The 17454-nt window shown below is 33.4% G+C and overlaps 1 protein-coding gene across 2 annotated transcripts in view; it reads left to right on the forward strand.

The window, feature by feature from the left end:
* ush (Zinc finger protein ush) overlaps positions 1-17454 on the forward strand; it is a 164417-nt gene that overhangs the window by 65507 nt on the left and 81456 nt on the right. Inside the window, exon 1 of one of the 2 annotated variants that reach the window (XM_090116262.1) lies at positions 12620-12831. The exons of the other annotated variant lie outside the window; for it this stretch is intronic. Coding sequence (XP_089972388.1) covers positions 12735-12831 — 97 coding nt within the window. The 5' untranslated portion in view covers positions 12620-12734. Of the gene's footprint in view, positions 1-12619; positions 12832-17454 lie in introns of those variants that run through there. 2 annotated transcript variants of the gene reach the window in all.

Consider the following 17454-nt stretch of genomic DNA (forward strand, 5'->3'; position numbering starts at 1 on the left):
TACTTTTACGGGTTAACTTCTTGCTATTCAGATGTTATTCTGTAACAACAAACACAGTCATTAATATTATTTTCAACCTTTTATAAATCATTGTGATACACCTACAAATGTTTGAAGACTCTAAATCAGTTAATTTATATTATTTGAAGCCATAACTACGACTATTGTCCAAATATAACACTGCCAATAGTTACAAGTACGATAATAGATTCATATTTTTGTACACTCTCATTACACATAGGATAATAGACATTCTTATTAAATTTGTTAAAACCAACATTTTCTCAAGCCTTCCATAAAATACGATCAGATGCACACAGTACGCTACAGCCTTACTGTGTCACCATAAACACAACAATAGCTGCGATAAACTGCGCTTATAAATAATTGGTCTCCGATAAGTCTAATTAGGCGACGATAGAATCGTATCAAGAGGAAGTGAGATAGCGTGTAATTAATTTCTGAGGGATATATATAAGATAATATTTTTTTTCATTTTCGTTTCGGCATACCTGTAAAAAGATGTCATTATTGCTCATAAATACACATGCAAAATTATACTTTGCAGATGATACATTTAGAGGTGCCCCCAACATCATGAACTTTCAGAAATTCAAAAAATTTCGTCGAAAATCATTAAAGTTTAATTTTGACAAATTAACGCTAAATCAGATTCTGTGTTATCTCGTTGGTTGCCAACGGGAAGACACAGAATACATAATATTTCAATATATAAAAAAGTGGCTATCGCTGGCTACCAGTGGCTCTGGTCGGTGGCCCGTTTGCGCCGACTCTTATTGTAGGAAACGTTGATTTTGAACAGTGGCGTTAAGGAAATAACACTAATGTTAGTAATATTTCTTAATTATATTTTACACGTAAATACAATTAAGATCATAATTTAATATTTTTGATGTGAGTTCTATCTATAATTTCGCTTTGTTACAGTAAAGTGTTGGAAGTCAAAATACGACAAACGACATGTTGTCCTGTATTTTGTTTGCCAGAGAAGTACCCAGTGTCTCAATTACCAACTTATACTGATGCTAAGAAACTATTACTTATTTATTAGATATGAATTTAAACCTGATAAAATAACAAAATTCATTCTTTATCCGAAAGATTAGCTACGGAAATGTTTGATGTGTGGCGAAAAGCATCGCTTCCCACTATTAGCTTTAATAGAGTACTACAACTTATTCGACACACCATATTCGATGAATATAGACGCTTATTAAAACCTTATCAAGACCGACAAACTAACAAAAAAGAACAAGAAAAGATAACTGAAGTATTTTGTCACTCAGTACCAAAGGTTATTTGATATTTGAAGTTGCAATTATGCATTTTTTTTTAATTCTCTTGTACTTGCTCAAAAGATTATACCAACTTAACTATATGGCAAGAATGTAAGAAAACTGAGCCTCTGACTTCTAATTTATCTGAAGAAACCTTAAAAAACATCGTGAAAAGCGGTTTGACTACGTTTCAGAATATCAAAGATTTTCTATAATTTGCCCAGGCCGTAAAGCATATTATCAAATTGGTGACATAAGCTTCAAGTGCAGTTTGCTGAGAAAGTAAACAAAATGATTTTATAATGGCAAGAGCATCAGTATCACGACTGCTAATGCCTAATTTTGAAAAAAAAAACAGCGTTATCTATACTAATATTATAATCTATACTTCACTACATAGTATAAAACAAAGTCGCTTTTCCTGTCCCTATGTCCCTATGTCCCTATGCCCCTTTGTACGCTTAAATCTTTGAAACTACGCAACGGATTTTGATGCGGTTTTTTTTAATAGATAGAGTGATTCAAGAGGAAGGTTTATATGTATAATAACATCTATTAAATAGTGGAGAAGTACTGTTATTTTTGAGGTTTCTAATGTGATGTCGTAAAAAATTACATTTTTTCCGCTTACATTGCAAACGCAGGCTGAACCCTAGGAGTTTTATCAAAATAATGTACTAAGTATTATACACATTGAAAAGGTCTACAGAAAAGTCCGCGATGGTATATGTCTATCTCTTATGGGTAACCCACAATAACTTTTTTTTGTCATTTACTTTTTACGACAAATAATGGCTTATTTTCGATGCGATTTTAACCAATACAGCATTAATCCTTAACCAATTAAATACCTTGAATATATTGTTCATTTAATATAGATCTATATGGCCCTTTACACCGTATGATTTAAGTGAATATTTTCGAAGATATTACAGATTTAAAAATTGCGGGACGTAGCGTTTGCGGCGGTACCGGCCGTCCGCCCGGCTATCTATTTTATACCCGTGCCACAGCCCGTGCGAAGCCGGAGCGGGCCGCTATGTTTTTATATATGTACAACGTTCAGAGTTTCTCTGTAGTGTATTTAGTATCTGCATTGCACCCGTGCGAAGCCGGGGCGGGTCGCTAGTAATATTATAAAGCTGAAGATATTGTTTGTTTGAACTCGCTAATCTCAAGAACTACTGGTCCGATTTAAAAAGTTCTTTCGGTGTTAGATAGCCCATTTATCGAGGAAGGCTATAGGCTGTATATCATTACGCTTAGATTAACAGGAGCGGAGCCACGCGGGTGAAACCTCGAGGCAACCGCAAGCGCAGCTAGTACTAAATAATTACTTATTTCTGATATTTTCATTCCTCTATAATATCATTTTCATTAATGAAATACGTTAAAACAACTAATCAGGCTATTATTTAGTGTATCACAAAGAAGTTTGTTATATAATAGACTTGAAGGCCATAAACATACTGTGATTAAAAAATAAATCAAAGTTTGCGAAAAAATCATATTTTTCTAATTTTCAATTGGGTTGGGGCACCTCAAAACATCAAGACAGGTGAACAATATTTTGTGTGCTGAATTCACTTATTAAAAGGCACCTTTCTGTCGCTATGCCTTTTGAAAAAAACAAAAAAAAAATTCTTTCATACATTATCACTCCACCCTACTAGATAAACATTTTATGTCGAATGCAATTTATTCCAAGTAATTTTTAAACAATTTTTTCCGACGCTTTAAAACTAATTAAAGTCAAATTCAAAAGTTCATAAAAATACTGCTTAAATTAGATTTAATTTATTTTCGTAGTAGTAAGTAACTGATTTTTTTTTTATATGAAGTTAAAAATTATCTCTCTTTGTAAAGAATGTTTGAAAAAAAATGGATTACTATGTACAATATTTTATCATTTTATCTGTTTATTTTGAGTACCTACTGACTACTGACGTACTTATTTTTTATTAAACTTAGATTATAAGTTGCTTAGTAAATAATTTATACAGTAGATTTTATGACGTACGTAATTTTTTCATTTATTTTTGAAGACTGACTTGATATAAACAAAAATGTAAGAAGGTATTTAAATACATTTAGAAAATGCAAAGAATATGTGTTATTCATTAAATTTTCCAGATTTTTTATCGATTTTACACATATTACAATTTACAGTTATTAGTTTCCTGTTTATTTTTATATGAACTCCGTCCTAGACACTGCAAGCGACACGCAAGCGACAGAACCCAGTAAATCACTCCCATGGTACGGGGGCCGCTTTGGGTGGGCGCGCGTTGCCAACATTTGTCAAACCGCGGCCGCTACCACGATACGCTCCTTTGTGTGGGAGATTCGTATCGAACAATGGACACCACTGTTTAACACATTACTTATGGTGTTCATTCTGGGTATCGGGTAACGATTAAATTTCTTTTCACTCCGGCTTTGTCACTGTTTATTTACTTACAACTTAACCTGGATCAACTGTTTGAAGGACGAATCGTGATATTTTAAACGTTTATTTATCTATTTGGTATTGGTAAAAAGAAACAAGTAAGGTAAGGCAAATCTTAAAGTGTTTGATCTGAGTTTACTGTTTACCTTGTGGTTTTTCCTCTTGTTCGAATCCCGTGTATTATACTGGCAGATGGGGTTAATTTTTCCAATCAGTCCAATGAGTACCAAAGGAGTAGGTGCTAAGTAAAATGTAAATTTACTATATGACTATAATATCTGTCAAAAACATGAATTCTTCTTTATTAATATGACTAATTAATTAAGAATTTGATTAATAACGGAAAAGCACAAATTACAAAGCACAAAACAAAATATTATCAGCGAGCTTGTGAAAAATAACTGGCAAAAAATATACCTATTACCAAAAAGTTGAAAGTTTAAATTTAGAACCAAAATAAAATTCCTACCAGCCAGCACCAGCAATTTGAAAATATTAATAATCTGTGCACACGGATACGGAATTAAAAAAAATAAACAAGATTGTACAAACACAACATCTATATCGTCAGTCACGAATCTTGTTTAAAGTAATAGTATCGCGTCGCGATAGTGCTCGGCCATTTTTCTTGTACACAACAAAGGATGTAATCGGCTGTGTATGCGACCCCGGGGTGCGGGACGAGTGGCGAGCGGGAGCGGATTATACCTTTGTGTTTATATTTTTAATAAAGTAGTTAAATGGAAAGCATTTGTAGCGTACAAACTTAGGGCCCGGTCGTCTGTTTTATGTATGTTGAGAGTAAAATTTTAAGGTCGCGTCATGGCAAGACCGTCACGTCAAGTCATGGATTAAGGTGACTTGGTTATCTTTGAATCTTGCCAAAAAAAATCACTTCTGACACGTGTGCTCGGAGCGCTACTTTTTTGTTTCCAAAAAGTTTTATATAATGACAGTAAAGCATATTTTGATAATGTTGATACCTACTGTAAATAATAATAAGATATTTTTAGACAGCCGCATGTTTTATCAGACTATAATATCCTAATGAATTGAGTCTAAAGAGCCTGTAGAGTGTGCATATAAAAAAAACATTTCGTTTTCACCTGCACAATAACGAGAAACGAATCATGGTGTAATTCAAATCTATAATCCTACTAAGATTATAAATGATAGAACTGTGCTGTGTGTTGATATGCCAATAAATAAATCTTCATAATATTTCCTACGATATTGCGAAAATGTAGGAAATCGGTGTTATTCGCGATAAATCGCTGCTCGCTTACGCCTTACGCGGGTCGCAGTGGGCGACGTCACCTCCGCCCTCTATCGGCGTTAAATGATTCACGCCGCGATACCTCCGAGTTATCATTTATTCTAAATTCATTAACAGTTGACACATGCATAGATTAACAATACAATGATATCATGTGTTTGACGCGTTCTTTGTTAAAGTGTAGTGTCTGACTCCTTGAAAAAAGGTAAAATAGAGTAGGTACGTACCTATTATGATAGTTGTATTGAAGATTTGAGCGTTTGATTATACATATGTCAAGATGGTGGCTTTCAGTTGAAAATACAGAAAGGATTTAGAGGAAAAAAAACGACACCAAAACACAAAACCACTTGTCTAAGATGATAATGAAGATTATTTAGGTATTTATGTATTTTAAAACTAAATTAATTATAACCAAGTCATTTAAATATATCGAAGTCTTCTACATTTTACATAAACTCACAAACAACCGTGTCTTAAACACATAGGTACTCCTTTTCAAACACTCACATAATAAATTATTAAGCAAATATTGTCCCATGCCCCATTACTCCAATAAAGGCTTGACCAATTCGACCCACGGTTCTTTATAATGTGACGGGTAAAATAATTAAAATAAACAGGTTACTTGTAGATGGCTATCTCACGCGCGCTCACGACTCACTTATGCATAATAATAACTCAATAAATCCAATTTATTAATTGCGACTGAATAATGAATAATGTTACACCTGTTTTATGTGGTTGCTACTACGCCTGGACAGTTTTATTGGTTTTTCTAAATTTTAAGGGCTTATCCAAGAGGAGCCAATTCACTAAGACACATCAAAATGCGTTCAACCCTTCTTGATATAAGTAGAGTTAAAGTATTAACAGGACTTCATTTCATAGTTACAGTCAAACTAGAAGCCCGCGAATTCGCTACCATGTGTAAAAAACACAGTAAAATTCCAAATTATTATTGTGCAAAAAAGTTTATCTAACTGTTTGACTGACTCAAAAAATGACCTTGGTAAAAACTAAAATGTTACTGTTGCTTCACTATTGACATCGTATAATCTCTTTAATTTTTATCTATACGATCTCCATCGATATCTACGTTACTATTTTAAGCAAGTTTGACTCGTTTAACACTTTCTACAATTTTACTGCCTATGTTACCGTTCCGGAAAAATATTTCACCAGTCGAAAGCCTTCCTGATTGACATAAAATATATTCATAGTTTTGATTCTGTTAACGCAACTAAGACTACAAACAGGTAATTTCACGCTCTGCTCGTTTAAAAAAATGAATAAATTACCTTCACGGGATCACGGGTGGCTGAGCTGGTCAAGCGTTCGCCCCGGATTGGCGTGAAAGGATGCGGCTTCGAGTCCCGCGTGATCGAATTTTTTTCTATTCTTTATAAATTTATATTTATAAGGCATTTGAATGCCATAAAACCATAAAATATCAAATTAAATTACCTTTTTTAATTAATGTCATAATTTAAAAGTCTTCTTAGGGTACATTCGGGGTACAATCTAGAGCACAACCTGCCTTCAATATTGTACCCTTATACAATATTGGAGGCAGGTTGTGCCCTAGATTGAGTATCTGTCGTATGGTTCAAGGAATCCAGCGAGCGATCGAGTCACCAATTTCGCAAAAACTACACAACGGATCGCGCTGTGCTGATCGCTGATAGGGTTGGGTACGGTGCGCAAAACAGGTTGCGTACAGATTGGCATTAATTGTTGATTTAATTAATTTGAATTCAAATTGATATGTGTTCTTTAAGTTATTTATAGGAAATAGTGGTTACTGTTTATTGTGTTACTTTATTAGTTTTACAATATTTAAGATGCTTTTTATATTTATTTTATGAATTACGATAAATTTGTTAGAAAAATGGTAGTTTATATTTAACTTTGGCCTCGATTTTTCAATTTTTGATTAATTTAATGAATGTGATTATTAGCAAAGGTAATTCAAATTTTCTCGTAATCTTGATAAAGTATCCTACATCACGCCATTACATTAACAATTAAAAACACTTACAAACCAAATACACCGCAATCAAACCGTAAATATAAAGCATTTCACACAATCTTGATAAACTTTTTTTGCTGGCTCTCCACACACGCGCGTATCGTACCATCTAATATTATTCTGGGAACGGCCTTAATAAGTCACTACAGAATGTTATCTATTCCATTTTATCAGTGAAGCTGATAACGATCGCCATCCAATTAGCCCCACAATGCAATATGGGCCGTCTCTGTTATGACGAGCTTGATTATATTTTGTTATTCTTGAATATTACAATGTTTGACAGCACTTTTAAACTGTCATCTATCTATATGTATAACAATGACATTACTTCTCGTGACGTCACAAGTTGAGAACGAGTTTCTCATCTTTTTGTGTTGTCTAATGTTGTTTCCTGCAGAATGTTTCAATGGGAAAATTTAAAAAATTAAGCTAAACCTTGTATGCACGAACACTGTACAATGTAGTTGAAATTAATTTTCACTTCATTGGTAGGTGAATAAAAGCTTTCGACAACAGTCTATACCAAATTTGATCTAAATCCGATCGTCTATTTTTTCATTCAACAGTAGTTACTTAAAACTATTAATTTATTCTTACAAGATATGCTTCCTAGCTAATATTGTAATACTGTGTTCCTAGATAAGGAGATGCAATTTTTGTCTCCGACTTTTGTTTTAAAGAGATTTTTTTACCTCGGTAAATGTTAGGTTGCAGACTGTAGTTGAATCCCAAAATATGGCGAAGGAAAACACAATGTGAATAACTAATAAGTGATATTTAAGTTAGAAAAGTCGAAAAAAATAAGAAATGCAATTTATATTATTTAATATTTTATGATACATTAAATTAGATAATTTATTCATTGTTTAAAACGAAAACTATAATATTATATAATTATAATCCCAATCCCTTCAAAGATTCGCAAGCCCACATATGATTTCCACTATCTCACAACTTTCCTATAAGATTAAAACGGGTTCTTATCAATTGCTTTCTCCTAATAAATTGTACTGATAAGATTATCCTCACTGTCGATTTTGTTCATACATATATATATTATGTAACTGTTGTATTGATATTACGATATTATAATCTAGGGGTTATAATTATACTTTGTTGAAGTTTTGTGAAATAAGAGTCACTCGTAATTCATTGTGAAAGCTTCATATGCGATACCTAGAAAGTTCTTTTGTATACATTTTTATCATAAAATATACACATAATATGCATTCACCAGTATGTACCTAGGACATAATAATAAAAAAGTTATAAAATGTTAGCCTTGAGATAAAACAATATTATTTCGATTAGCCGCTCTCTCTATTTTTCCTAACACTTCTAAGGGAGCTTTCTACCTACCGAGGAAATTTTCATAAACAGTCTAGTAGTTTCAAAGCTTATTTTAGAATAATAATTAAAACTATTTAAAATATGTTTACGTATCTTATAATCACAATTGATGTTGTATCTATTCCTAAATTGTATTTTAAACCGTAATCAGCGAAAAATTTAATCAAGACTTTTTGTGCATACTTCATTTTCTTTACTAAATCGACTTACGGTTTATTTAATTAAAATCTAAACCTACAATACATCGTTACCATACAATGGCCTGAATAGCAAACGGAATGAGTTGTTGATTATATCTCTTATCTAGCAGATACAATCTCGGCCTATCTGATAAGCTGTAAGCTCAGGAAATAGCATTATACGTGACTATTCATAAATATCTGTGTATTAAACCTCGTGATAGTGTTTGTTACCAAAGCTTTTTAAACGGCTCGACAGTATTTTTGGGAATGTGTATATTTGGTAGGTCTAAAATAGGTCCGTTCTTAGCTTGTTCAGGTCCGACAGAACAGATGATTTCCTGTCTTTGCGTAAGATTAAAATAGCAATTTTGATACAAATTTCTTCAGTTTTCTTTCATAAGATCAATATGTCAGGTAGTTACAAAAAAAAATTGCATTTTTTTTTGTATAAGCAAAATTGGTCCGACTGTTCTGAATGTTTCAGATAGTTAATGGTTTCATATAATATTATAGTGATAGATAGTGGGCCATCTTCTTGTACGTGTTTTCGGATGCACGTATGTCTTACATGCTGTCTTCATTACGCAGATTTGTCGAATTTATGTTTCATAATGATATGCAGTGGAACGCATGTGAGTCATTAGAGTAAGAAGGTCAAATTTTGACCACTGATTAAAGCACTACGCAGGTACAATAAAATATTTATAATTTAAAATTTGTTCGAACACATGTTTGCGACAATTGAAGCCAGAATTTTGAGCAGGTTTTAATAAATTTTCATACACAGACAGATTCAGAAACCTTCTAAATTACATAATCTCTGTCTTACCTACAAATAGATATAAGCATGCGAAACTACGTGGTGTATATTGCGTTATAACAAGATACTACCAGACCACGAAAATTAAGAAAAATGCTCTTAAACATGGCACGACAAAATACCTCATAAAAATACCATTCATAGTAGGTACATAAATCAAATCATAAAACATCAAATAATTACTACAAAACACTAATCCCCAAAACAACGTTAAAATCCTAACACAGGTACAAGTCCCTGCGTCACATTAAGAATCCATTAGTTCGATATTATTAATTCGTTATCAATGGCTTATCATTTTGTGTACAGCCTGATTTATGCTGGGATATTATCTCTGGTAGATGTAGGTGGCGCCACTCGTATCGCTTTCTTACGAATTTCAAATTTTTGATATGGATTCCTATGGCGGGAGCTGGTAGCTTTTAGACATTATCTCGGCGGCTTTGCTTGACTATTCGAGTTCTAACAATCTTTGTTGTGGATAAGCATAAGAATTCCTTCTAATTGTAGCTATGCTGTCTTTATTAATTGTGATACGATACATATTTCGATTTGAAATACGAATGTTTATGTGCAACGTATGTTTCAAAACTTTGCGAGGCTGTTCGATGTAGAGTTTGCTACGAAGTTTAATGAATATGTTTTTTTTTATGTTAATAAATTTGTTGTGCGATTTATTAAGTCTTAACTCTTAACACATACATATTTAAGAAATTATTATGTACTAACACATAAACATTGTAGACATAAGCAATTTAGTATACCTACGTATGCTACGCTATTTTTCAAAACCGCCTCCTCGGTACAGTGGTTAACGCGTGAGCGTAGAACCGAGGGGTCCTGGGTTCGATTCCCGGTGGAGACGAAAAAAAAAATGTCTCGGTCTGGCAGGACACAGAAGGCTGATCACCTACTTGTCCCTAAAGAAAAATCGATCAGTGAAACAGATGTATGAATAATGCATCTGCCCCCTACCCCACTACGGGGACACGGGACTTCACTTTTATGCTACGCTATTTTTCAAAACCACACAAACTAACTAAACACCACCGCATTTTTCCACTTACATACCTTATCATACATCATTAAAGCGAGCAGCATAGAGGTAAAAAGCGATTAAATATTTCGAGCTAGATCCCTTAAAGTGATATGTAGAGATGGAAAAGTTAAGTACTGCACAGCACGCTAGATGTAGATCCGATCTGCACCTGCGTAGCATCTCTATTGCAGGCACGGATTCGCTTCGCTTCGCGATGTTTTTTTGTAGAGTGGTTGGTGTGTATGTATGTTATAGGGTGTATGTGTAGAAATAAAAAATATGTTTATTATTGTTGTATTATAACATGAGTCATTCAATCAAACAGCGTTGGATGGAATTTACGTTGCTTCGCTTTTGACCGACGAGGACGTCAAGGGAGCTACCGTCACTGTCTCATAAAATTTTAAAATACATATACTTATCCCCTATAAATAAATCCAATTATAAATATTACAAAACCTATAAGTAGTTAACCTTAAATAAAACCTACAACTGCAATTTTATTCGTTATCGACTCGATAATCGATTTCAACTGACAATTTTGACAGCTACAATCGATTTAACTTATCGAGAAATCGTTATGATTTATCTGATGTGAACAGGTCAGATTTTATAAATAATGGCGTAATATTGTATTGGAGGGACTTTTGAAATAAGTATAACAAATAATTTTAAAGGTTACTTTAGTTACTTGTTTTTTTATTATCTGTCAAAGTTAACTAATAGGATATTTTAAAAGTATGGGTTATCTGGAACCACTGGACCAACTAAAAAGTTGATTACTATTTAAAAGGTTTTACATCATCTGATGATCATCAATTGTTACATCACACTCATAAAGTTAGGCTGGGCTGGTAATCAATAAAAGTTAATTTTATATAGCGCACATATTTGTAAGTACTAATTTACTTACAAACTAAACCCTTATTAAATCACACCATATACGGTATACCCCAAATTTAGTAGTATAGTTACTTTATGAATTATACTTAAACTTAACGATTTGTAAATTCAAATACAATCCATTCAAATAAGCAGTTTCTTGAACATCCATTCCATCTGTAAATGTACACAAATCTCGAATGTACTCATGATATATCGATTACAATAAATCAAATTGTCAAGAAACTCGATACTCAGCATCGATTAGATCAATGCAACACCGCTGATCGTTAGTCGCGCTAAATCGATTCACTGTTCCATATTTGTCGATTATTCTTCTCGATTATTCGTATTGAGGCAACATTATCATGGGAGATATTGTTTTTTTTTTGTGAAATATAAATAAATGTGTCATGTATCTCATCTATCATTAGAAAATGGCCTTTGTATTAATAAGAACTTAAATTTATATTTCCCTAGCCGATTATATCTAAACTTTTTGTGAAAAAATTCATTGTTTGTAACTAAAAATATTATGATGATTTGGCGGTTAGTACCAAAATAAGTGCAAAACTTTAGAACGTTTTATTATCTGTATCTCCAGTTTAGAAATAAACAATGAAACGTTCGTGTTGATTTTGACATAGCATTTCATGGACCATGGTAGATGAAACTGATATACGCATATAGAATTATCTGTTTTATCTCAATCTGAACCATATTTTAAAATAATAGAACACTGTACACAGATGATAGATAAATAATTGTGAAATATACATACCTATTTATTCTAATAATAATTACAAATCTACGCAAAATTATAGTTAAGTTTGTTTTATATGTAGCTGGCTCTACCATTCTTGATAAAGCTACTCTATAATAAAAGAAGTCTGCAAAAATTATACAGGGTGTACAAATTAGCGCAATAAAGATGCCTGTAACAAGCAATTAAACAAACATTCGGTATTCAAAGAAATGGAAACCTACCATCAACGTAATGAAAATTTCGCATTACAAATTCCATTACGTCTCAAAGCCACTATCAAATATCGCCCAGTAGATACGACTTTTATGGCAACCAGCTTTTTTATTTGACATTTTATACAAGTTTATTCAAACACTGCGATACGATCGCTGACGTTATCTTTCAATGCAACGTTACCGCGAGCTTGGAGCCGATAGGATCTCGGGGCAGCCATTGCTAGTTAAACCAACCTGATAAGGGATCGCCTCTGTCTGTGTGAGTGTCTGTACACACTCTCCGCTGTGTGCGGGGAGGGGCGCCCGTACGCCAACCAGCCAGTCACTCAATTTACGCGGCAAAAGAATGACGTCGGAGACGAAAACTGGTTGTGCTCTGAAAAAAGTAAAAATCTCAAGTGTGTGATATTTTGACGTTTGTGATGTTATTGTGGTTGCGGTATTTGAAACAGCTGGAGCTGGCCTGCGCGAGTGTGGCCGAGCTGCCGCCAGGCGGCGCTCGAGACGTCAAAACAATGTGTATGAGCGAATTTTCTTGTTTACAAGCTAATGCTTATTTTTTATAAGAATTTCCTATTAGATTTGTGAATTGTTCTATAATTATTTACACAGTCCTTTAAAGTATGCATGATTTTAAGTCAAGTTTATGACGCATCGCTTATCGCATCTGATTAGCAAATATTTTTAACTTCAAACTTTCAGATTTCCCACAGTTAACTTAAAAGATAACTCAGTCATGTTTTCAATTACAATGTTTTATTATACGCCGTACAGTTCACGTATCTCGAGTTGAGATCGACACAAACTTTCTTCGTTATCTGTACCATATCAATTAAATATTAAATGTTTAAATTACACGATAAATATCCTATTTTATCACTTATTCAATAATATATTAACACGAACCAACATACCATCGATCTGCAGATAAGCTTTATTCCACATTACATAAAATAAATGTGTTTCACCGCACATAATCTATTGATACATATCTACATATTTTTAATCTGCTCACAGATAAAATATTTATAGTGGACGACATGACTGACAAGCGCGAATTACGACATCCATTTGAAATTCCCGCCGCGTGGGGCTCGTTACCTATTTTGACAGATGTCAATGTCAAACCTTTTTAAGCTTAGAGTTCTGTATTCTATTGCACGGTTATGACGAATTTGAATTTTTTGTATGTATATACAGGGTGTCCCACTATTGGTATACTAAGCGCGAAGGGACTTGTAGTTTTGCATACACTGATCACGTAAAAAATACTTAAACAACAAAATTACGTCAAAAAATTTTTGCTTAATTTTTCCTGAAAATCCATGTTTTCTTCTCTAGCTTCGCGCAGCCGGCATATACCGCTTCGCTAATGTGAGCATTTTGTCTATGAAAACATAATCTTAAACGATAGCTCACGTGCGGGTGGCAAAGTTGGGCGGGTTGCTTGTTATGGGTGTACACATAGAGTTTTAAGAATTCATCTATTTGAAAAAAAAAGAGCGTCTGGAATTTTATAAGTATTTTTACGAACTCAGCGTATGCAGAACTATAACCTCCTTTGAGCTTAGTATACCAACAGTGGGACACCCTGTATACATTGTAGAAGAAAGAAAATAGAGATTGAGTTGTTAAAGGAAACATGTAATGCAAATAGTGTGCAATAGTAATAATTGCTGGACTTATGTCTTATAGCATATTAATTAAATGCATTATTCATTGTATTACTTTGATTGTTTTAACATTCAAATACTTATAAATATGTTTTGCAGGAAGTTTACAACTGTTTAGATATTAGAAATATTATTTATTATACGTTTTATAAATGAAAATAACGACTGATTTCGTAAAAAAAGTAAAAAAGACTCAACACAGACTAAACCAAAAATTCCATTCGTAGCTAGTCTGTGCGATAAAAAATGACGTGTGCGAGTGAATGGGGTCTCGGCTCCCGATCGGCTGATAACAGGAACAGGGGGGGAGGGTGGCGTTATCTCGCACGAGATTCCACGTTCATTATCAGCGCCGTAGGGTGTATCATTGTTGGCTATGCGGGTAAAAACTTCCGTAAGACAATGTTCGAATGTGATGAATTTCATTGGGTTGGCGGGTGATAAGTGTTCGAAATTTAAATTGACACGTTGTGATTTTTTATTTTTTTGTTATGTGCCAGTTATTGTTTTTTTTTTATCTTATAGACGAACGCTGGCAACCAAGAAACACGCACATATAAATTTAATAATCTATCTGTAGTCGTAACATCGTCAATAAATCCAAACAGAAATCAACCAAACATAATAAAACAATTAAACAAACAAAAAAAGCTTTCCACCACATTGTATTCAGCTATTCACATAAATATAAAAAACGTTAGCAATATTTATTTTCGGACGTCAACTTTATACATACAAAAAAATCTTGAGATCCTTGATAACGCTAAAGCATTGCGCTCGCGATACGAACTAGTGATAAGAGCTTCGATTCCCGCTGATGTTTCCTTTCGATAACCACGTGTTTTGGGAATACACCCTGTATAGTGAACAATAGAATTACACAGTTTTAATACCTACCTATGTAATAATATGTTTAAGATATTAGGTGTGTATAAAAGTTTATCGATGTATGATTTATGACCTAATGGATTTAAGAGCATCGATTCCCTAATATAAACACGTGTTTTGGGACTGTATATGGACAATAGAATTACACTGTTCTAATACCTATGTTTAAGATATTAATTATGAAGATAATATATCTTGAAGATTATTGAGATACCTAATGTGTTTAAGAGCTTCGATTCCATGTTACCGTTGCACGTTGGGTCACTACTTTTTTTGGGAATTCACCCTGTATATGCAGGACATTACACTTAATAATTTACCTACCTATATTTTTATGATATAATTATTATAAAATATGTCTAAAAATGTATGCCACTATAAGAATCTAAAATAGCTACAGGTACAATTGTCTTAAAGTTCAATGTTTTTAAAATTAAAATGACATACAATAGCATATTAGTGTAAATTAAAACAAGAAGGTGGAAAAAAAATGTAGACTTTTTCCTGTTGCATATTAATTTTAGCTTTTTTTATCTGAGTTTATCTTTACATAAATTATTTAAAACTTTATCTTACTTCGTAGATAAACATTTCGTTAGGCAAACATTTTTTTTATAATACTCAATAATAATATTACTACCGTAAATCCGTAAACATGTTATTTGATATTGCATTACATTAAAATATGCGTGTGAAATAAATAAAAAATGAATATCCTTCCTTTTTCCTTTCATAGTTATGGTAATCCTCTCAAACAACATTTATTCTAAAAGTAATCAAAGAATTGACTATTGAAATTACACTAATACCAATTACCACATAATATAGAAACAAACTTAACGTAAACATTTTATTATTCACTAGCTTTAGCTTTTTGTTGTCTAAAACATAATAAATTATATACTAAAACGTTCTTCTTCAATCAACTCTATCTTTAATACATAGAGTGAAAAACCGCATCAAAATCCGTTGTGTAGTTTTGAAGATTTAAGCATACATAGGGACATAGGGGCAGAGAAAGCGACTTTGTTTTATACTATGTAGTGATTCAAATTTTACTTATTCCGTACAACTTAACCTAAATACGACAGTTTTAAACCTGTATCTACTATGAACATTGTACATAATACGCGTAAATACTAGTATACTATTATATTATCTATGGTAATATTATCTTAAACCACTAAGTTAAAAACAACTGCCATAACCATATACTTAGATATTACAACATTACTTACATGTGACTTAGGCACCTAACTTACACGTGAATTTTATCGCAAAAGATTAAGCAAGTTAATATATGTATCGGTAGAGCCAAGGACAGTTTAAAAGATAGATCGACTGGTTTATTGACTCAAATATAGATAAAAAATATAATCAAACAAGTAATTAGGCAACTTTATATCTAAAGAATCCAAAAAAATGAGTTTTTTACATCCTGTACACTTAGTAACTATGATAATAGAGATTAATTAAAATCTGTCTGTAGTTTTATCACAGATAATCTATACATCTATACATCTATACATCTATACATCTATACAAATATTATAAAGAGGAAAGGTTTGATTTTTTGTTTGTTTGTTTGTTTGTATGAATTGAATAGGCTCCGAAACTACTTGGCAGATTTGAAAAATTCTTTCACTGTTGGAAAGCTACATCATTTCTGAGTGACATAGGCTAGGTTTTATCCCGGAAATCCCACGGGAACGGGAACTATGCGGGTTTTTTTTTGAAAACGCGGGCGAAGCCGCAGGCGGAATGCTAGTCTACTATATAAAAATAAGTCGGGTTTTCCTCCCTGACGCTATAACTCCAGAACGCACGAACCGATTTCCACGGTTTTGCATTCGTTGGAAAGGTCTCGGGCTCCGTGAGGTTTATAGCAAAGAAAAGGTGTCTCTGGTGGCGAAACGGAGTTCGCCGGGTTTGCTAGTATATCATACATATATAAATCTCGTGTCACAATGTTTGTCCTCAATGGACTCCTAAACCACTTAACCGATTAGGTATAATAAAATTCGCACACCATGTGCAGTTCGATCCAACTTGAGAGATAGGATAGTTTAAACATGTAGGTAGAGATTGTCTAGTCTAAAAATGAACGCCCCTCCACTGTGTTTACGCTCACATTCAAAGTACGTGTATAGACGCAATACACACAAATTGGTCTGCCTCATTGGTCGTTCAGTCCTCCAGTCCCGTCCATGCCCGAACGACAGGACCAGTTGGCCAACTAGTGCATAAATGACGCGATGCACGACAGAACGGACGTGTCATTCCGTACATAGCGCGCTCTCCCCGCCATACAATGCTAGGCACCTGAACTGATCGCCCGATTAGTTGACAAATCCGTGCGCGAGTGTCAAAGTTTGCAGTAGAATCGACGCGCGCACACATATAAAGTGGTTCAATAATTATTTGTCCTCACACATTGAAACAATTAAGTTTAGTGGAGGGGCGTTCATTTTTAGATTAGACAATCTCTACCACGGGCGTAGCCGGGGCGGACCGCTAGTAATATTATAGGTTTTATTTAAGTACTTATATAGAAGTTTCCATACATGAATATTTTTTCAGT

This window comes from Colias eurytheme, chromosome 2 (genome assembly GCF_061535395.1).
Source record: "Colias eurytheme isolate Ceu_HAF_F1 chromosome 2, ilColEury1 Martin Lab GWU primary, whole genome shotgun sequence".
Taxonomy (NCBI): Eukaryota; Metazoa; Arthropoda; class Insecta; order Lepidoptera; family Pieridae; genus Colias; species Colias eurytheme.